Source organism: Coenobita brevimanus, chromosome 23 (assembly GCF_032717465.1).
Source record: "Coenobita brevimanus isolate Jiangsu-jjx chromosome 23, ASM3271746v2, whole genome shotgun sequence".
NCBI lineage: Eukaryota > Metazoa > Arthropoda > Malacostraca > Decapoda > Coenobitidae > Coenobita > Coenobita brevimanus.
In genome coordinates, this window is record NC_136976.1 from 56886921 (window position 1) to 56910470 (window position 23550).

The 23550-nt window shown below is 40.6% G+C and overlaps 1 protein-coding gene across 1 annotated transcript in view; it reads left to right on the forward strand.

Moving 5' to 3' along the window:
- The window catches only part of mbo (Nuclear pore complex protein Nup88), a 177059-nt gene that overhangs the window by 117277 nt on the left and 36232 nt on the right, over positions 1 to 23550 (forward strand). Inside the window, exons 12-13 of the mRNA XM_080267290.1 lie at positions 9536 to 9695; positions 22312 to 22409. Of these exons, the coding sequence (XP_080123416.1) occupies positions 9536 to 9695; positions 22312 to 22409 (258 nt within the window). The remainder of the gene's footprint in view (positions 1 to 9535; positions 9696 to 22311; positions 22410 to 23550) is intronic.

Sequence of the window (23550 nt, forward strand, 5' to 3'; positions counted from 1 at the left end):
AGGGTGGAGAAAGGCTGTGATTGTATACATGTACAAAAATAAAGATGAGCGAAGTGAGTGCAAGAATTATCGTAGCATAAGTTTATTGAGTGTGGTAGGGAAGGTATATGGAAGAATTATTATAGAGAAAGTAAGAGAGATATCAGAAGTTTTAGTGAGTGATGAACAGGGTGGCTTTAGGAGTGGCAGAGGATGTGTGGATCAAGTATTTGCAGTGAGATAGATAGCAGAGAAGGCTTGTGAGAAGGACCATAAGGTGTTTATGGCATTCATGGATCTGGAAAAAGCATACAACAAAGGAGACAGAGAAGGATTGTGGAAAGTTTTGCACATGTATGGTGTAGATGGTAAGCTGCTAGGTGCTGTCAAGAGTTTTTATGATGGTAGCGAAGCATGTGTAAGGGTTAATGGGCATCTAAGTGAGTGGTTTACGATTGGTGTGGGCGTGTGACAAGGTTGTGTGATGTCCCCATGGTTGTTCAGTGTATATATGGATGGGGTGATGAGAGAAGTGAAAACATGTGTAATGGAGAGAGGGATGGCAATGGTAATGAATGTAGATGGATGGAATATCTCAAATTTGTTGTATGCTGATGATGCAGTACTGCTTGCAAGTACCGGACAGGAACTTGGTAGACTAGTGCAGTTTTGCTGATGTCTGTGAGCATTGTGCCTTGAGAGTAAATGTAGAGAAGAATAAAGTGATGGTTATTGAGAGAGAAGGGGACTCCCAGTGTGATGTCACAGTGAATGGAGAGAGACTGGAATTGATGAGAGAGTTCAAATACTTGGTTACAGTGATAGAAAAGAGAGGAGAATGTGCAAAAGACATTGAAAGTAGAGTGACACAATGAAGAAAAGTAGCTGGTGCAATGAAGGCCTTGATAAGAAACAAAGGGTTGAGTGTTGCAGCTGTACATAGGGAGTGTTAGTGCCAACTCTAACATATGGGTGTTAGACTATGGTGTGGCATGAAAATGAAAGTCAAGAGTAAGAGCAATGGAGATTTGACTGATGAGGAATGTATGTGAAGTACAGAGGGTGGATAGAATATGAAATAGTGTGATTCGTGAAAGGTGTGGAGTGAGGAAGTCGGTGGACACCAGAATCGAAGAGAGTGTCCTGAGATGGTATGGTCATGTGGAAAGAATGGATAACAATAGAGTGGTGAAAAAGGTATACCTGAGCGAATTTGAAGGAGGGAGGAGGCGAGGTAGGCCAAGGAGAAGGTGGAGAGATATGGTGGATGAGTGTTTGAGGAAGAGAGGTTTGGAAGTCGGTGAGGCTAGGGAACTGACAAGAGATCAAGCTGGCTGGATGAATGTTGTGAGGAGTAATGCATGATCAGGGATTTTGGCACCCCTTGTGAGCATGGCAGCATCTGGACTGACTCAGTCGGAAGCTGCAGAATGTGGTGAATGTTTTTTGGCGTATCCTGTAGAGCCAGGATTCCGGGGGCTTGAATGATGAGTGAATGGAAGTGTGGCCTATTTGGATTGGGCAAGTTTGTGCTGTCTGGACATTTCTACTCCTCACCCTGCTCTTGAGTGGGAAAGGAGGTCTGGATGATGATGATGATGAACTCCTTTTTTATAAATCATCAGCATCTTCCTCTTATGATTTCCCATGACTAAATTTTATGGGATCCAGTAACTTTACCAGGAAAGCAGGGAAATAGTAACTACAAAAAAAGTAAAAAAAAAATCCATACACCAGATTGTAGGTGTCCTCCATTCATAAAAAGTATGTAACAGTTGGTTTTGAACTACTCTAGGTTGAAGTTTGGGGGAGCCTATTTGGGGGACATGAGTTCCAAACAGATGCTGTTCGGGGAATAAAAGAACTTTGATAGGCAAAGGCTCTGCAATATCGCAGTGTGACAGTCCAGTTATGTGTGCTACCAGATATCTGTCTAGCATGGGGGAAGGCGTGGAGAGATGGCACAATGGATGCAACTTCATCTGAGCCTTTTCAATTAAAATATTTGTAAAAAAAATAATGCAAGGGAAGCAACATTCCTTCTTACGTGTAGGGGATGTAGTTTATTTGTATTTGAAGGATTATTAATAATTCTTACAGCTTTGTTCAGAATTTTGTCCATTTGTTTTAGTGCAACCTCTCCACATCCACTCCACAAGGGTGAGCAATATTCCAGCAGAGAGTGCACACTAATCTTTTAGATTATAGTCAAGTGCTCGTCAGTAAAGTAAGTTGTTGATTCTGCACAATAATTCATGTTTCTTTGAAGCGGTTTTAGCAAGTGACTTAATATGAGAGGTCTAGCTGAGGGTATTGTCAATTGAAACACAAAAAATTTCAGTACTTTTAGTGATAGGAATATTAGTGGCATTGAACGTAATGTAGGAGTCAGGCAATATCTGTCTAATAGTAAATCTTATATACAGTATTTAGTTTCCCTAGCATTAAATATGACAGTGCTACTTCGTCCCCAGTCAGTGATCTTAGATAAGTCTTAATTTATGGAGATTGCTGTACTGAGTTGCAAGTTAGAGATATTAAACTTTGTGAATGGGTGTTTAAGTGTGAAAGAACTATGAGGTGTTGAGTCATCTGCATATGAGTGAATGGGATTATGGGTGATAGATATCATTAATATTAGGAATAGGGACTGATCCTTGTGGCATGCCAGCATTAATTGAGTGGAAGTTGGAATATACTTCATCTACTTTTATTGTTCTGTTACTGAGAAATGAGGAAATCAGTGGAACAAAAGATGATAGGCTATAGCAGTGGAGTTTGTATAGCAGTTTTGTGTGTGTGTGTGTGTGTGTGTGTGTGTGTGTGTGTGTGTGTGTGTGTGTGTTTGCTTGTTTGTTTTCAGTGGAACTAATCCTTTATTGATGTCATGGGAATTTGAAAAAAATGTTTCACTATACTTCCAATGGGTAAAGTAGAAAATGACTCGTAACAGAAAATATACTGGTATTTCACCCTTAAGTAGCAGACCTACTAATGTAAGGTAGATGTAGGGTAGGACCAGCAGGCACTTTGCATTACCCAGGATCTGTGGAGTCAGATGGTTTCATGCAGAATATGTACAATACTGTTGCTTTTTTTATTTTAATTTTTTACTGAATTTGTGTACAGTAGTTGTTGTTTGTTTTTTGTTTTTTGAGTAGAAATCTTCCTTTATTGATGTAAATTTGAAAAGAAATGTTATGCTAGGTATATTTTAATGTTTTAATTTTGTTATCATTTGGTAAGTCTACTAAATATCTGTCACTTGTAAAGAATTGTATAAAATTAGCTTACAAAATGAGTGCAGACAGTGGTTGCTGTATGAAGATACTGTATAACAATAGGCAAGCTGTACATGCAGAGGCAAGGTTATTGTTGTTGATGTTGTAATTGCAGCTAAATATACTGTACAAGTGAAACTGTTGCACTGTGACTCCAGCAAGCACTTACCAATATAATTATTAGGTTTACCATAAGCATTATTGCCACAATTCACCCTTATTGAAATAAAGTAAGGAAGGTGAAAGGTATTTTTACATGGGGTTTGTATGTTGTTATTGTGGTTGTGGTGAAGATTGTCCATGTAGTAGACCATTAATATATAATCAAAAGTTTTATGATTTTGTGTCTGTTGCTGCTGGTGTGGTTAATACAGTTGTGTGGAAACCATCATAAATGAGTTGGGTCAGTTTAGAAAGGTGTGTGGTGGTTGAATGCTCAAAATATTTGTGGTGAATACAAAGGTATGAGTAAGTCTTGGGTGATGTTATATTCTTTGGGATTAGTCTTTCCCTTTATTTTGGATGATATGCAAAGCAGATATCAATACTATTCCCACTATTCTGGGCTGATGATGCACCAACGTGTTATTTGTTGGCCAACCAATTCCGGGTCGATGACATGCCAATGCATCATTTGTTGGGGCAATTTTTCATGGCTCAGGTACATGGTACAGAAATTTGGTGAACACAGGCAGCAAATTTTCATTTAATTGGAAACCCACCCCTGGCTCGGGAATGGAGTAGAGAAGTTATACAGGGCTGGCCTGGGAAAGTGTTAATCTGTATGCTGATGGACTACTGGGAGATGTGTGTGATTTAAGTATAGAGATGATTATTTTCTTCAAAATTTTGGTTGTGAGTCCAGGAAAGGTTGAAGATTTCGGTAAGAATATAGATGTATAGGGGAATGTTGTGATCTGGTCTGGTCCTGTTGCTTTATCGGTAAGAATATAGATGTTTAGGGGAATGTTGTGATCTGGTCTGGTCCTGTTGCTTTATTATTATTATTATTATTATTATTATTTTTTTTTTTTTTTCAGATATTTTATATACAACACTCCCTCAATTATCTGACATAATAGAGCAAAAGGCATGTCTGGGCAGTGGCAATATCCGGATAAGTAACAGTATCCCCCCTACTATACTCAGACCCTACCTATACCCAACCTCCCCTCTGCTTATTTTGGCTGTGTTTTCCTGTTGTTCAGGCATATTTAGACATCAAAATACACATAAGAATATTCAAAATAATTTTAGACACGAAGAAAACCATGCAAAAAACACTGAAAACCAAAAAACACCCTATCTATATTGTACACTACTATATGTACAGTACCCCTCCTAATTTTGGCACTGTTTTCAGATCAACCTACCAAATTTAGACATCAAAGAACACATAGGAATATCCAGAGTAATGCTAAACATCAAGAAAACCATGGGAAAAAAAAAAAACTACCTATATGTACAGTATCCCTCCAAATTTTGGCAGTGTATTCCGGTCATATGAGGGAGGGGGGGGTGAGTTGGGGGGAGGGGAGTCAAATGGTGGGTGACAGAGTGACTTGGAGGCGTTTTGTCTGCGGCCACCCTTTGCGGGATTAGGGCGTCGGGCTATAGATAGATAGATTCCGGTCATTCTGCCATATTCAGACGTCAGAATACACATAGGAATGTCCGTATTAATGCTAAACGCTGAGAAAACAATACATAAACAAAAAAATCCACAAAAAGCCTAAAGATGGCTGGAAAATCAGTTCTCTCTCTATGACACGAGTGATAGCTGTTTCCAGGGCACAAAAAAATAAATAAATAAATAAATAAAACAAAAGTAAAAAAAAATCCAGTGTCAAAAATTTGTCAGAAACTTGTTGTATTGGTATAATTGGTATACCATCATGTCTGCTGTGTTTATACTATAAGATGTGGTGACACCACGACATACATTGTATTAATAATTAGAATATTACATGTATTATATATATGTATTTGCTCGGATTACTCAGTTTTTGTTCTATGACTTTTGTTTTGAAGCTTTAGTTCAAGTACTTAGGTTCTGAAGCTTTAGTTTAGATATTGAAACAGTGTATCAGTGAATCAATTTAATTTACTTCTTAAGGACCGTTGCCCACCGAGTCGTCTGTTCCTGACCAGCAAACGAGACACTCATTGTTCTCCTGTATTATGACTGGTACTCCGGAATATACTGTACACTAAGCTACATCGAGACTGTGCTTCCCTTGGCCATACCTCTCACACACGCAGGCTACTACACACACACCCCACAACTGATGACCCCGGAGTGACTAGTGACGATATGTGTGGGCCTGAAGATTCTACCACTGAAGCAGAAGCACACCATGTGGCCACCAAACCACCTTAATTTATGGAGTCATCGGCGGAGGGGTGGTTCACCATAATGGAGGCCCAGTTCCACCTGCAGCGTATCACATCAGAAGTAACCAAATTCTACCACGTTCTACCAACACTTCCACCTAGTGTTGTCAGCCAACTTACTGTGGAAACGCGCAGTTCAAGATCATTCAAGGTTTTGAAATCTGACGTAATTCAGCTCTTTGAACAGACCAAACCAGAGCTGTTTGAGCAACTAATTTCCACCACAGCGATGACTGGACGACCGTCTGCCTGCATGAATGAGTTACTCAGCATCGCTAATAAGGTGGGAGTAAGTGAAGATTTAGTGAGAAATAAGTTTACGCAAGCTCTACCATCTACAATCGGTACTGTTCTGGCCGCACAAAAGGAGCTACCATTTAGTCAGCTGGCAAAGCTAGGTGATGAGCTCCTACCACTGGTGAAATCTCAGCTGCAGTGTCTAGCTGTTAACTCATCACAGTCCAGTCATTCAACTATGGCATCCAGAAACCCAAAACAGGATTATCATCAGAACAAGTTAAGTTATGGGCTGAAACCCTTCCACGAAGGCCAAAGACCCATAATCTGTTGGGCTCACGTCTACTACGGGTCAAAAGCCCGAACATGTAAACCCTGGTGTTGCTTGCCAAACAATACACCATTTCTCAACGTTCAGCCATCTTCTAGCCTGCATCACTGAATCGACCTGCTTCACCTGAACAACTTATTCTGCCCACATCTAATTCTTTAAACTAGACAGGCAGGTCTGTGCAGCTGCCACTGGCCTGCCACTCCTAGGAGTTGCAATTTTTGTTGGCACTACAGGTATTAAGTTTGTGGGAGACACTGGTGCATGTGTCGCTGGACACATGCTCGAACCAACACCAGTGAGCATCTCTACTGCTAGTGGTGAAGCATTAAAGACTTATGGAGAGGTTTTTTACTGCACCTTAAATTTCAAGAATTAAGGAGAACATTGGCCTGGGTTTTTGTATTAGCTGATGTGACTACACCACTTCTGGGCCATGACTTTTTATCACATTTTGGTCTACTTGTTGACTACAAAGTGAGGTGTGTACGTGGCAGTGCTACTCAGTTATGAGTGTCTGGTGCATTAAGAGAGGTTCCATGTTATACTGTATTGTGAACGAAGTGTCTTGTTTCCCTAAGCAAGTGAAGAATCTTCTAGAAAAGTATTCTTCTGTCATTGAGCTGCACCAGGCACAGACAACTAAAACTACTACTAAAACCTCCCATTTAATTGACACAGGAAGTTCAGCACCCACATTTGCCTTACCCAGATGTCTACCACCTGACAAGCTGAAGTCTGCAAAGAAAGCCTTTGACACTACTGACGGTTGGCATCATCCGTCCTTCAGAGTCATCGTGGGCATCCCCTTTGCATTTAGTACCCAAAAGCAAGCCGGGAGAGTTGCAGGTTACTGGTGACTACTGTGCCCTCAGTGCTATCACCAAGCCGGATCGCTATCCTCTCCTGCATATACAAAGCTTGTCTAACAAAATACATGGTATGACTTGTTTCAGCAAAGTGGATCTTTTACGTGCTTACCACCAGATCCCAGTGAATTCAGACTACATTGAGAAGACAGCAGTCACTACACCGTTTGGCCTATATGAACACCTGTTTATGCCTATGGGGCTGAAAAACTCAGAATGTACATTTCAGAGATTTATGGATTGTATTTTTCGTGATATAGCGTGTATTTATTTATCTTGATATATTGATAGCATCTCCCAATGAAGAGCAACATTTTCACGATCTTGACTTAGTTTTTCAGAAACTCCATGAAAACAGCCTCATCAATCAGGAAAAATTACGGTTCCTTGGGCATCTCGTAACTCCTGAAGGACTGTGATCGCCAGATGATAAAATGGCTGAGATTGCCGACATCCCTCAACATAAGGATTCTGCTGCTCTATGTCGCTTTCTTGGTATGGTTGGTTTTTATAGAAGGATGACCCCTCACATCTCTCATATTGTGCATCCCCTGAGTGAGTTGATTTGACAGCACCCAAAGTCATTTGAGTTACCATGGGAAGAACAACACTCAAGGTCATTTCAGGGTGTTAAAAAGGCTCTTCAAAAGGCCTGCACTTTATGACATCCTTTACCCCAGTGTGCAGAATACCAGCTTATAACTGATTGTTCTCAGGTAGCTGCTGGGGCTGCTCTTCATCAGATGGTGGATGGCGATCCTGTGCCCATAGCATTCTTCTCCAAAAAGCTGAGTGCTGCGCAGAGGATGTACTCTACATATGACAGAGAACAATTGGCTGCATACCTTGCTGTTCTACACTTCTGTCACATGATTGAAGGTCATCATGTGACAGTGTTCACGGACCATAAGCCACTGACTGCAGCTTTCAGCAGTCCTCGTACAGCAAAAACCGATCATCAGCAGCTCTCTTTTGTATTGTTTTTGTTTTTTTCTCGGAACTGTTGTGCGGGGTCCTTGCCTTTGGTTCCTTCTTCCTCGTAAAAAAAAAAAGAAAGAATAAAATCAATGCCAGATATTTGCATGGAACTGCCAGTTATGTCCTGTTTGGGTGCCGGATGTTGCATAATTTTGCCAGATATTTTTTTAATAGAGCAGAACCAGCAGTACCAGATATTGCATCGGGCTGGATATTGCGTTGGGCCAGATATTATGACAGCAGATAATTGAGAGTTTACTGAACATTAATATACATATTAGAGTCTCGGTTAAACTTTGATTAATCGATTTTTACTTATAAAAGAATATAATGATGTACAGCACTGTACGTTCCTGTATTTACGAAAATACACCCCCATCATCATAGAAGTTGAACATGTAATGCTGTAACACATAATATACGTATAGTATATCAGTATATCTCATTTTACTGTATACAAGTGAACAGTATTGTACTCACCAGTCACACATTTCAGGTGTTCAGAGGAGATTCCATGGTATTATCCAGTGATATTTATCAGTGATAAAAACACAAGACCGAGCAGGGCACATCCAAACACAGTGTAAACATGGTGGGCGGCCCAACACACACCCTAGCAGAAACATTGTGAACTGTCGTGGATGGCGTGAAAAGAGCCCACGAAGTTTGAAATTTCGGTCGAATGTTGGATTTCTTCGTCATATCGAATTGAAAATTAATTAGATAAACCTTTGGTTGATTGCTTTTTCCCGGTTGAAAGATTGTCGTCTAATTGAGTACTGAATATAGATAGATAGATAGATAGATGTCCATTTTACCATAACTTGGCCCAAATTGTCATCTTTTTGCAGCTTTTCATGTAGCTTATTGGCAGCAAAAGACAGTTCTATGGCTCCACATCTATTCCATAGCATTTCTCTGTGACAAGCATCCCATTCCAATGTTAATCTGTTATTACAACTCAGTACTGTGTATAGGATGATGGCAAACTTAGACTAAGGTAGGGTAAAAGGAGCATAAGTACTGAACTTGTGTGAGGTGTATTGGATGAGTGTTTGCATGTTTGGATACTGTATCATAATATGAAAGTTTGCCAAGGCCTTTTGTAACCTTTGAGTAGATAATCCAAGTCCATCATGTTTTTACTCTGGGTATTGAACCAGACTGTTAACATACTGGCTTCCTAAAATTGATATGGCTAGGATGTTCAAAAAGGTATGGTATATGTAAGTGTGGCTTAGGGTGGGAGGAGGCTTAGCAGGCCTAGAAGATGGTTTGATATGGTAAGTGAAAGTGTAAGATAGTGGGATATGGAAGTTGTGAAAGCAAAAGAACAGCATTGGATTGATGAAGTATATGTGGAGATGCACATCCCTTCTTAGTAATTGAAAATATGACAATGATAATGATGATTTTGTTGGTGCCATATGTGTTTTCTTGTGATTTGCTAATTCCACACATGCCAGGCTGGAGCGTGTAATGAGCCAGGTGATGCGTTCGATGCCAGTGCTGTCCTCCAGTGAGAAGAACATGACACGGGAACTGGAGGCCATGATGACCCACCTCCCAGCCTTCACCAATCAGCTTGCACAGATCAAGGAAAAAGACAAGTGGCAAGCTAGTCAGGTGAGACTGTCCCTACAGATGAAAATTCTTAAAGAGCTTTGGGACTTGTTAGAGTAGAGGGAAAATGAAAAATGTCTAGTTTAGCACGGTGCTGCAGATACTGTAATATAAAACACTGTGCAAGGATATTTTTAAAACATTAAGTGTGACATTTGGATTTCCCAGCTTTCTTGCTGTGTGCAACAAATGCCAGTTATCATAATTTGTCAAAAGCCAATTATCACTGTATATGAAATAGTATGATGAGTTGAAAGAGCACATGTTCAGGCATTATACTTCATATATTGTCAGTATTTAGGTTAATATCTGCCGTAGTATACCCTGAGAGAATGCTGTAACATTCTGCTTTTTGAGGGTACTAAAGACAAATTCATTGACTGAAAACTTATCATCATATGGTTCTGGGAAAACCAGTTGTGGGATGGGAATGTTTACATTTTCTTTTGTGAAAATACTGTGAAAGGAGTATTTCAGTATCGTAGCTATTGTTCGGTTATTATGAACGAGATCACCTTTTGAGTTTAATAGAGGGCCTGTGCTGTCTTGTACATTTTTCTTACACCTCACATAATGAAAAAATGATTTAGGGTTTTATTTTGTTTTTTGAAAAATATTCGCCTCATAGTCTTGTTTAGTTTTCCAAATAATTTTTATACATTGCCATTTTAACTTTATGCTTTCATTGTGATTTCCCATATGTTTATATTTTTAATATGCTGTTGCAGCCCCCCCCCTTTTTTTTTTTTTTTTTTTGTAAGAGTGAATAAAAAAAAAAAAAAAAAAAAAAAAAAAAGGCCATGTGCTTAAAGGTATCCTCTATTCATAAAATATTATAACTCTATTTAAAAGTGCATTAAATGTTTGTGGGAAACAAATCCCTGAAAGTGAATTCCAGCGAGTAGTAGTTCTGGGGATAAATGAATTTTAACAAGCAGAGGTTCTGCATTGTGGGGGAGAGAGTGTGAGTTCATGGGTGCTCCCAGCTGCCCGAGTATTTCGGGAGATAATGTGAAGAGGAAGCACAATTGAAGCAAGTTTGTCAGAGCACTTACAGTGAAAATATTGGTAAAATAATGCTAAAGAAGCAACATCTCTGCGTACTGATAATGGAGGAAGTTCCTGTGTAATGGCAGGACTATTGATTAACCCGCCCCATCCCGACGTTTTTGGACCTTTTTTTTTTGGCCCAAACATCCGCTTTTGGTGAGAAACATCGAAAATTCATAGAGAAATCGCTCACCTGAGGTTTAAAATACCGGATTTAGGTGCGAGTACTTCCTTACCTGACTGGGTTTTCAAACAGGCTGGCACCAAAGAAAATGGGTTCTATGGGAGGGTAACTATTTTATCCACTCATAAACAGTATTTATTTATTTACTTGGTACGAATTTATATGTAGTACAAGAGTATATTGGTTTTCAAACAGTAATATAGGCATTATAAGCATTGTTTCACTCACTAACTCATCACCATTCATGACCTTTTTTTTCCCACATTACCTGATCATCATTTCTGTCTGTTTCTTCCTTTAATGCTGTGTAAACATTGTCCTCCACATTGTCATCGATTGGGGAATCATTCTGGCCCTGAATGTCTTTATTGGCCAGGTCACTGGTAACAGGTGAATTGCCGAGACAGTGGCTTGGGGGGGGGGAGATTATGCGGTGTAAGGCATTGTTCCTGCTTGGCATCTTGTAGAGGAGTAGAGGAAGGTGTCCTGTGTATACATGCCAAAAATCAGTCGTGAAATCACTCGTGAAAATTGAAAATTGTGCAAATTAGGGACCTTGCAATGTTGCCACGTTAATTCACGTCGCCGGGATGGCACAGGTTAATCTAATGGCTTTATTTTGAATTTTGTCCAATTACCTCAATGCAGCCGCTCCACATCCACCCCACAGTGGTGAACAGTATTCAATCAGAGAACGCACATGACTTTTGTAGTCACTACTCGTTATACGATGGGGTTACGTCAGGCCGTACCCTAACTTATAACGAGTTTATCATTAATTGGGAGATTGAAATATGTACATTATAAAAGGGGGGTTACGTCAACTCTGCTTCCCAAAGTCACCTACCCAAGACTGAGACAAAAATGACAATCCACCTTAATCACTTCCTGTGTCGGTCCAAGTCGTCTCCAAGACCAAAATAAACACTATCACACCAATACAGGCAGCGTTACTCACATACAGTAAATCGTTGCAACAGCACAACAATCACACTTGCGTAACATTGGCCTGGTGCCACACAATGTATACTGTAGGCCTACTGTAGTACGATGCTTGGCTGAGAGGTGACAATAGCAGGGGGGCACACATGAATGAGTGGAAAAGACAGGACTTTTAAGGGGTGGCGGGACTGCAACTGAACCAAAACAATGCTCTGCATGCTGCGGGCCATCTTGCCTGAGACAAGCAACAGTCACCTTGCGTGCGCCTGGTGCTTTGTACGTAATTTTCCTATGGCAATATTGTTATAGCGGGAAATTCATCGTAAATTGGATTTTGGGGTGTAACTTTTTTGCTATCGTTGTAGCGAATTATCGTGTACCGGTTCAACGTATAACGAATAGTGATTGTATATTGTGGCCAACTGCTCGTCAGTGAATAATTCATGAACTCAGTATGGAAGTCCCAGTTTTTTAGAAGCATATTTAGCAAGGGATTTAACATAAGCTGGCCAGCTTAGGTTGGTGTTTAGTGTGACACCTTGGATATCAGTTGTAATGGATATGGGAATACAGTATTGACATTATTTTAAATTATGTGGGAGTCTGATGAATTCTTTCTGTTGAAGAAATTAATGTATGGTAAGTCCTCGTATTTGGTTGCATTTTACTTCGACGCCTCGTTTTTTGCACAAGAAAAAAGTTTCCGAGTTGTCTCACAATTCGTGAATTTCCCCACAATTCGATGCTCCCAGCCAGCAGCCGACACTCAGCAGACAATGCATACTGATGCTCATTGTAGGCACTGTCCATTTTTTATGCAACAGTGTTCCATAATCTTTATACAACAGGTCCAGCGGGGCAGTAGACACACATGAGTGTATTATTGTTTATAAAGGTAACGTACGATCTCCAGCCGTGTCGTGAATACACAGCAGGTCCAGCTGGGCAGTAGACACATGTGAGCATGTTTTGTTTGTGATTGTAACGTACAATCTTCAGCCGTGTCGTGCTACTATTTCTTAACAGAGAATCGTTACATGTTTCTCGTAACACTATTTATTTTCGTTTTGATGGACAGATACCTGAAATGGATGTAAAATAAAGCTCATCGATATTTAAGGAAGGAAAGAATAATAATCGTCCCAGTACAGAGATAGTAGACTCAGCCCACCAATTTTTGATTCTGTTTGACTGTATTACAGCCTCTCTTCCTTGCAACAGTGAGTAAAATAATGTTCTTATAACTTCTTCCTTCCATTTAGTGACAAAGAGGGCACATAAAATGACCGGGGTTTAGTTGACCTACATTGATGTCGAAAATTAAATAATCTGGTGAAAAGTGGCAGCTTTTCCTTGGTTAGTGACATCAGGAACTTGCCCATCCACTCTCAACACACCTTCACTTGCCACTCAAGCCAGTCTTTACTTTATTTTTGGTAAGGATTTTTGGTGTTGCATCTCTTTATAACAGCTTTAATGTCTTTTCAGGTACAGTACATGTTTATTGTGTTATGCTGTTTTAGCACCAGTAAACACTCTTCATTTAATTTTGGATACGGCCTGTTTGGTGTTATAGTACTTTATGGTAGGGTAGGTACATGTCCCACTGGAACTCTTCTCTATTTTTCCCATTGATTCTTAATTTCACAATTCGACGTTTCACGGTTCGCAAGGTTTTGGCGGAACATCCAAGTAGCGAAAAACGAGGATTTACTGTATTCAGTTTTCTGAGCATTAAATAAGACCAGATTTGTTTGTTCCCATTGATTAATTTTAGAAAGGTCCTGGTTCAGAGAAATTGCTGTGTTTATTTGGGAATTTATAATATCAGCTTGTGTAAAGGAGGTACTAAATGTAAAAGAACTATGAAGTGTTGAGTCATCAGCATAAGAGTGCATTGGGTTGTGAGTGACAGATAGGAGCATTTATGCGCACAGTGCAAGAGCCCTCTGCAGGAGCAAGTGCGATGGGCCCGAAGGGCCCATGAGCACTTGTCATAATCTGCTCCTGCTCATCACTAGTACTGACCAGTACCTTCCAGTCCCATCCTTACTCTTAACTCTTCCATAGTAAACCTGGCCCCCGTAGGCCTTACATTCAAGGACACACTGCACATCCACCTAATCATTGCCATTCCTGTTCCTTTGAACCTGCGAACATCTTCCTTTACTGCCCAGGTCTCGTTGCCATACAGACTTACATTCCTAACACATGCATCATATAAAGATTCCTGAGTACAGAAAGAGAGCCTTCTCAATGTCAGGAGAGGCAACAGCTCTGTGAACTTTTTCCAACAATTCCCCATTGTAGCCACAGAACTAGCTCCAGCCACACCTTCAGCACATAATATGTCTCCCAAGTAACAAAACTTTTCCACATGCTCAGGAGACTCACCAGCAAGGTGAATCCTTTCATGTCTGGCAGTCTCTATATGCTTTCTCCAACACACCACACACATGAAACCAGCGTTATCTTGCTGTCTACCTCTAATACCACTTATGTTCTTGCACCCACTTATCACAAACACTGCACAAGATGGAATTACGTCCCACACCTTTGTGGCAAACTGCATGTTGCCACTCTCCCTCTTCTTTGACTACTACCACCATTCCTACATACCGTAACCTTTGTTTTATCTGCAGTTACTCTCAAGCCCTTGTGCCCCATACCATCTCTCCACCTCCTTCATGTTTCCTCCACCTCCCTTTTATTCTCTGCAGTCGACACCAAATTGTCTGCATACAACATCTCCCATGGGAGTCCGTCTCTGAAGTCAAGTGAAAGGGCTTCAAGCACTGTAATATACAATAAGGGGCATAAGACTGACCTCTGATGCACACCAACATTCATGGAAAACTCATCACTCAAATCTCCATTGACTCTCACTTGGGTGCAAGCACCCACATACATAGCCATAGCCACTCCAGCCAGCCACTCGTCAATCCCAAGCTTTCTCATTGACCATTCACCACCTCCCTAGGGACCCTGTCAAAATCCTTCTCCAAATCAACAAAAACAAAGTTCAGACCTTCCTTTCTATATGTTTTTTATGAAGCTGTCGAACAATAAATATGACATCGATGGTCCTTTTGCCTGGCATAAGCCCAAACTGCATCTCGTAAATATTCACTCGCTAATCATACCATCCAGAACTCTCTCCATTACCTTTATTATATGGAGCAAAAGTTTTATGCCTCAATAATTTCCTCATTCCAGGGCATCATCCTTCCCCTTGTATACATTTACATCCAAATTCTTCAGCCAGTCATCTGGGAAAACACACTCATATAATCAAGTCAGTAGCTAATCCCATTCCTAAATCTTCTTGAGGCCTTCAGCATTTCAGCAGTCAACCCAGACACACCTGCTGCTCTCCCCACCTGCATCCTGCCAATTGCCCTGCTCACAGTTGCAGCATCAATCAAAGGCCAAGGGCCAAACATTGGATCCATTGGCTCTAAACCTTCCCTTTTCCAGTCAACTCCTCATTCAGCAACCGGTTATAATGCTGTCTCTAGGTTGTCCAGTAAAAGTCTCTGAGACTTAGATTTTGCCCTGTATACCTCTTATCTAGCCCTATGCATGGCAGCCAATTTGTCTTTGTTACCACCCCTTTCCATTCCTGGGAAAGCCTTTTCTCCATGACTGCAGCTTCTACACCCTCATCCCACCACCATGTTACTGTATGTCTTGGGAGGCCCCTTACCTATCCACTGATTGAATCAGTAACTAACAGGGGATTGTTTTTGAGAGCCCTGTACTGTTCATTAACATATCTATCAACAGCTCCCTGTTCAGCTACCACTCTACTTATCTCACTAGAGAAAGCATCTGTTACTGTTTGGTCTTTCAACTTCCGTATTTTCCTCACAGGTGCATAGGTCCTCTTCTTCACCACCCGCTCACAAAGCACCATGTCACATATCAGTAATTTGTGTTGCCACACACACTCCCCATTCTCTATAACTTTAACATTCCTCACCAACTTCCTATCAGCCCTCCTGAGCAGGAAATAGTCTGTCTGGATACTATTTCCCCTAGATTTGTATGTATCAAGCTTGGACATTGTTGGAAGGACACAAGTCAAGAGTGAGAGCAGTGGAAATGAGTTATTTAAGAGGAGCCTGTGGAGTCACGTGGAGAGACAGGCTGACGAATGAGGATATAAAGGAGCGTTGTGGTGTGGATGTGGATGTGATAGGAAGCGTTGTGAGGAACACACTGAGGTGGTTTGGCCATGTGGAGAGGATGGAGGGTGAAAGATTGACGAAGAGAGTGTATGTGAGTGAGGTGGAGGGTGGAAGAGGGAGGGGGAGACCGAGGATGAGATTGAGGGATGGGGTGGAGAGGTATATGAGAGAGGGGGGTGTGAGTTGGGAGCAGGGCAGTGAAATGGCGGGGGACAGGGCGACTTGGAGGCGATTTGTTTGTGGCCACCCCAAACGGGATTGAGGCGTCTGGCAATAGATAGATAGATAGAACCTTTTGTCTCTTTTCCTAAAATGCATGTTGCACACAACTTTGTTCATTGCCTTCCCAAACTCAAGTACCCATTCCCTTTCCACATTCCTTGTACAGTCACCCCAAGACGTGATGGTAGAGTTTCAGATTGCTATGGTCACTCCGCACTGCTGTGCGTTCAAGGAAAACTTAATGAATGTTAGGCAAATGTGCTATGCCTCCATCATGTCATATCGAATATAAAGAATGTTATATCATGCTAAGAAATACTTAGAATGAATAACATGAGGCAATGCTGTATCAGAAGTTAACACTTAGATACATTTCCCAATTCGATTGAATGTGTAATGTATTACTCCTTGCTCAGCACGCAGTATAACCCTGTGTCCCTGATCTATTTGCTTCCCATGATTTTAAATACAGAACAGATGCTCTAGTTCCCAAGATTAGGTAAGGAAAATTCTTGTGACTGCAATGTACCACCTTATATTCAAGTGCTATGGTGATGATGTAGCAACAGTAAGGATGCCACAACAATGAAATTATTCTTAGTAAGGATACCCTACCTGTGGTAGCAGCAAAACCATACTGCCTTTTATTCCTTCCCCTCACTTACAGTAATTATATTTAACTACATTATTCCCAGTTGATGCAAAATTATTTCCAGTTGTAAGATGAGATGACAGATTTTAACCTTTTCTCTTGACCCCATCAGGTTTCTGGGCCTGGCAGATTATGTCTATGCTAGAGTCAGCTGCTCTCGCGCTGACCCACATCTCGACACAATACTTTTCTTTGATAGCTCTGGATAAATACACTTTTTTTGATAGAATGTTGGTTTTGGTGTCATTTTAATGCTGAATAGTTGTACTTTATTGTAATATGTTAAAAAAAAAGAAAACAAAAAATATAAAGATTCAAAATGACGAGTTGAAGTTAGGCGAAAACCAAAAATTTTATACCTCGCCGTTGAAAAGTATTTGGGGGGGAAAAAAAAAAAAAAAAAAAAAAAACTAGTAAAGATATATAAATCTGGTTTAAACAGTGCAAACTACACTAAATTACCTTTGCAATGGTATATAGATTGTGGTAATTTCTGCATTTTATTTCACGTTAAAGCAAAAGGAAAAAGATTCAAAATTTTTTATGATTCTCGGCCACATATTGGCTTTGCGATCTTTTTCTTGGATCAGTGAGTGTAAATACACTTTTTATGATTGGGTGCTGGTTGTGGTATTATTTTGAAGTTGAATAGTTGTACTTTATTGTAGTTATTCAAAAATGGAAAACAAAGAAAATCCATCCATCCATCATGATGAGTTGAATTTAGGCAAAAACCAAAAATTTTATTCCTTGCCATAGAAATATATTCAGGAAAGAAAAAGTAGTAAAGATATGTAAATCTGGTTTAAACCACGCAAAACTTTTACACTCTCTTTTGTCTTTCTTTCCTTTATTCTTTCCTCTTCTTTCTGCCTGTGGATGACTCTACACTGAGTGACAAGCCAAATGGTTTCCTGTACACCAGGAAACCATTTACAATGCCGGGTGGTAAATTATGGCACCAGGTGGTTTAGTGGGTAATTAAGGTGCTCCTGTCGGATTGAGCCGATGAAGGTTTATATCCAAGGGATGATTGGGGTTCATTGCTCACGGAATGCCACTCAGGGATGAGTGAGGGTGGTCATTCTCATCTTAAATATCAGGACCAACTTGCCAAGCCCCGGGCTCCGACTCTCCTCATGGGGCAACGTAGGATTAGATGATAGATGGATGGATACAATGATATATTTATAATGACAAAGCCGTCATCGTTTGGTCAGACCTTGTCCGAGGCTTCTTGTTTGTTTTTTTAGTTAGTTGTTTTCCGGGGAGGCGATTTGTTTGTGGCCACCCCAAACGGGATTGAGGCGTCTGGCAATAGATAGATAGAGGCAAAGCCGTGAGTCATACCAGTTGGGCACTGGCCGCCACGCACAGAGCAAGCATTCCGTGACATCATGCCCAAGTCTCTTTGTTATGACGCCTAAACACAATTTTGGGAGAACATTATACAAAAGTATCTTAAAATGATGAATAAATTTGTCATCAGAATCTCTGAAGTTGGATTTGAAATGACCCCAAAAAGTGTCATCAGAATCTCAAAGGGTTAAACTAAGCAGTAAAGAAGGCCAGTGCATGAGTTTATAAACTCTCGTAATGCAAGAGCACACACTTTTTGCTCTGTCATTTAATCTGTAATATCTTTCTTTTTAAATGAATCGCTATGTCCTGCTGAACTGAAAGTGCCGACTGGAAGTTTTGAACTCAGTGATATGTTTATGAACATCTACATTTTATTACTCTTGCCAGTCATTTATGCACCAAGGATCTTTTTAAATAAATTGCTATGTTCTGCTGAACTGAAAGTGCTGACTGGAAGTTTTGAACTCGATATGTTTATGAACCTCAACATTTTATTACTCTTGCCAGTCATCTGTGCACTGAGGATACTGTGCTACCAGAAGCATAGTATGCTTGTGGTAGGTGGGGGCGTTCTCCATCCACTCACTCGATGTACTGCTTCTGTGGGTGTCTGCCCTTTCCTCTCTTCTATCTTTCCTCTTCTGTCTTTCTTTCATGCTTTCCTCTTTTTTCTGCTTATGGGTGGCTTTACTCTCGCTGTTTTGTCTATCTTTCCTTCATTTTTTCCTCTTCCTTCTGCCTATGGGTGGCTCTGCACTGAGTGACAAGCCAAATGGTTTCCTGTACACAAGGAAACCATTTACAGGTATACCACGGTTTAACGATGCAACTGGTTAGGTAAAAACCTATTGTTAGGCGAGGTATCATATAACGGGGTAGATTTAACATGGAAAGTAATGGGATGTATTTTTCAGCCTTGGTTTTCCCCCCCAGTCAAGTCCAAAGCCCACCCAGATGAACCCAAAAACAAGTTTAAAGCCAATCTAAATGGCCTAACAGCTGTAAAAGAAGCTAACCTAAGCCTAACACCTGTAAATAACTCAATAAAACCATAAATAAAATCTGAAAATTGTGAAATATAAGTCTGGAAAAAATCAGGCTTAGTAAACTGTACCCCAGAATGACAGTGTTCATCCCACCTTTGATTAAAACACATCAATCTAAGTCTAAAAACAGTTTTTAAATCAACCTTAACAGATAATTTTTATCTATCATCCAAATTGGTAAAACAAATCAAAACCCATCGTTAAACCAGGGTTTGGCCATCATTAGGCGGGGTATGGTGGTATTTCTACCCCCATCGTTAAGCCAGGGAATCGCATCTAGGGGTATGGTATATCGAGGTATACGTGTACTATGCTGGATGGTAACCATATAACCAAATTATGGTCCCTGGTGCTTTAGTGGGTAATTAAGGTGCATCAGTTGGATTGAGCTTGTGTAGGGGTGTATCCAAGGGGTGGTTGGCATTTATTGCTCATATAATGCCACTTAGGGGTGAGTGAGGCTGGTCACTCTCATCTTAAATGTCAGGACCAACTTGCCTAGCTCCAGATTCCTATGCTCCTTATGGGGCGACATAGGATTGGTTGATGAAGGGATGGATGGATGGATACTATGCTATGCCACAAGTTGGCATTCTCCAAGGAGCTATGACTCTCGTCAAATTTTCAAGGTCCTTTCTTTATACTGTATTTCATTCACTGATAGTCCTCTGGCGTATATTAAATCTTCCAGAGATTTTTCTTAAAAGAAAATTGCCCAAATGGAGTGTAATAACTGCATGTCTGAGTAAAAGTTGTCTCCTTTTGTGCTTGTTGATCGAACCATTTAAAATAGCCTACTAACCTATGTAGCTTTCCTGCTTTCTGTCATCATCCATGGAGAGAACAGAAATGGAAATAAATGACTAAATTATTCCCTAGCATTGTAATGGAAATTGCTTTATAAATAGTAATGACTGATTTTATTTGTTTATTGAAGCTCTTTTCTTTTCAGTCTTAGGGCATAAAAAATATATTGCTTTCTACCATGCTACATTTGAACTCTGCAAATTATTCCTGACTATCCCTGAGCGATAGTTCTGAAACTTCACTTTGTTCCGTTTGGGATTTCCTGTTATCATAACTAGTATACTGCTTCCAACAATTTTGAAATATACTGGTACTTTAGCATTTACTTATTGTTTTCTGTAACAGTTTTACATAGTTTTCATTGTGTAAAGATATAAGGGAGAGTATGTGCATTATCGCTGAGCAAACTCTTCTGGATACGCTGCTGTCACTTCTTAGGGCGACTGTACCATTTTTTCGCAATCCCAACCTACCACTTCATATCCTTGAGCTGCTTCATCCACATGACCATATTTAAATCGCCTCTCAAAACTACAATCTCATCATCCCCCATGCCACTGACCACACATATTGTCATCCCAGTATCTCTTTTTCTACATCATCCAAATCAGCCTGTGGAGCATACTCTGATATAAACAAAAATGTGTTCCTATTGAACAAAACTTTCACCACTATAATCCTTTCATTCACTTTTTATATTCATGACATATTCCATCCATTTCCCCTTAACAAGCACACCCACACCACCACATCTATCTGCCCTTCCCTGCCAAAATATCTTATACCAACAATCCCTCCTGGCAGTCATTCTGGCTGACCCTCCCTTATACCTAAACTGTACAAAGCCAACATTGACCCACCTCCTAATCATTGCCCTGACTACTTCCCCAACTCAATCCTTCATTCCATGGTGCCTTTCTGATCCCTTTGAGTGATTTAGTGTCATCAGGCTTCTGCTTTTTCTCATTTTTTGCTATGTCATTAGAATTAAATAGGGAGAGAGACAAACTACAGGCTCTGCCCACCTGCACAGCCCAAAGTTCAGGCATGGGACCAGGGACTCCATAGCCCACCAGCCATGACCAGTGGCTGTGGCGTTGGCCTCAGGGCATCCTGCCAGGACAGCTACAGGGACACCCTCCAAGCATTCCTTGGCATTGTAACTGCCCCACCATTATGCACCCACTGATTGGGCAGCCTCCTGGAGTGCTACTCCCAGTTTTGGGCCCCTCTATTGGATGGAAGTGGCAGCCTGGGAACTGCAATGCCGTATATCCTGTAGCACGGACCCGTGCCCCATGCCATTCTGGTCCCCTAAACTACGCTGGCAGTGCCTGCATCACACTGTCCCTCAAGAGGTCTGCTACTAGGTAGTGGAGGCAAAATTTTCTGGTTGCATGTCTATTGTGACGTCAAACCCTGTGATGTAGTGGGTTACATTGCGTGATATGTAAAATGCACGTAGAATAGTACATAAGATAGAGAAAAGTGTTTGGGAGAGTATATTCACCATGTTATTGTCACACTGAAAAAGTCAGCAAAGGGGGATGGTCAGGATATTCTGACAGCTAGTGAAACAGGAGCCACAGCTATCCCTATCACTAGCATTCTTATTCCCCATGGGAGTACCACCCTGATTGGCTGGTGCCACAGCCCACTCCCCTTGGACTTTTTTTTGTTTTTGTTCCCAAAGTTGAAATTCACCCTGATAGATCACCAGTTTCAGATGATAGAAGAGGTAGGAGAAAATATGCCAAGTGCACTAAACACATGTTTACTCAAGCATGTGTACCTTAGTGACTAAGTGACTTGGTGTGATTTCACCAGTGTCCAACTGAAGCTCAAACTCGCCTTTATTCAGCGTTCCTGTCATGGTCATGTTATGCCTTCAAGTTGGTGCACTGTTTAAAAAGTTGAGTTTCTTTTTGGGGAGACCTTGTGATGTAGTTTGTTAGATTGCAATACTGGATCTGTGAGCTTAGTCTCTTGTATTAATTCTATGTTAGTGTTGCATATGTTGAGAGTTTTTTCATCTTTGTGTTAATGCTATTGATGTTTCATTATGAAGCTGTAAAAAGCTTATATTAATGTATATGATGAATCTAGAATTTAAGTTAATACAGGCAAAAATTATACAATTTGCTGAAATGACTGAATTTTGCAGATGGAGAAATACCATAATATGGAGGCTTCCAAGAGAAATCAGACCTGCAGTGTGTCAGAAACTCAGCAGAAGGCCCTTAATGAAGCCCTAAAAAAAGAGTGAGTAGCTGTCATTTATTAGTCATTCCTTGAAACTAGGTATGTACTGTACCTTGTCCTCTGCTACATTACATTTTAATTTCTCTCTCTCTCTCTTTCTTTCTTTGCATGTGTGCATGCGTGTGTGTTCTTACATAATTATTCTTACTGTATTGTATCTTTACAGGAATGAGTCAAGCTCGTACTGTCCCGTGTTTTAAACCATTTTTATCATACATGTTTTATTCATGAATAGTTGTGGCACACTATTTCAGTTGGTAGTGCATTCCACTGATCAGTTGCTCTAATTGGGAAACTGAATTTCCTTACATCTTTATCACCTTTCATTTTGTACAATTTTTTTTGCAGTGTCCTCTTGATGTTGCTTCCCCACGTGTTATATACTCATTTACGTCTATTTTCTCTTTTCCTATGATGCATTTGTATAACGTCACGCCTCCTCTTTTCCTTCTCCCCTGTAATGTTGGTAGGTTTAAATTTTTGAGTATTTGCTCATAGCTTAGATCCCTTAAGCTTGGTGCCCATTTTGTAGTGGCCCTTTGCACCTCTTCAGTCTTACCGGTGTGTTTTTTGAGATCAGATTACTGATGCATATTCCATGTTGGGCTGATGAATGATGTTATTATCTTTCTCCGTGGCTCAGTGGGTTAGAGCGCTCCGCTCTGACCGAAGGGTCGGAGGATCGAATCCACCCAAGGGTCATTGGTAGACATCAGGAAGGGCATCCGGTCATAAAATGCTACACGCTCCAAACCAAAGTCCTCTACCCAGGGGCAACGCCTTAGCCCTTATCCAAAAAAAGGGTACCTGACGTAAAACTCACACTTCTTCACACACACGTCTTCTTTATATATGTGAATGCTACCCTCATATTAGTAAGCAGTGTGTACATGTTCCTTACTTTTTCATTAACGTGGTTAGCTGGTGATAGTCTGTTAATCATAATCACACCAGAATCCTTTCACTTTCTGATGTGTGTAGAGTTGAACTTCCTAACTTATAGTCCCGGTCTGGCCTTTTATCTATCTGTTTATTGCCAGACACCTTAATCCCACAAGGGGTGGCCACAAACAAATCCCCTCCATGTCACCCTGTCCCCTGCCATTTCATTGCCCTGCTCCCAATTCACACGCCCCTCTCT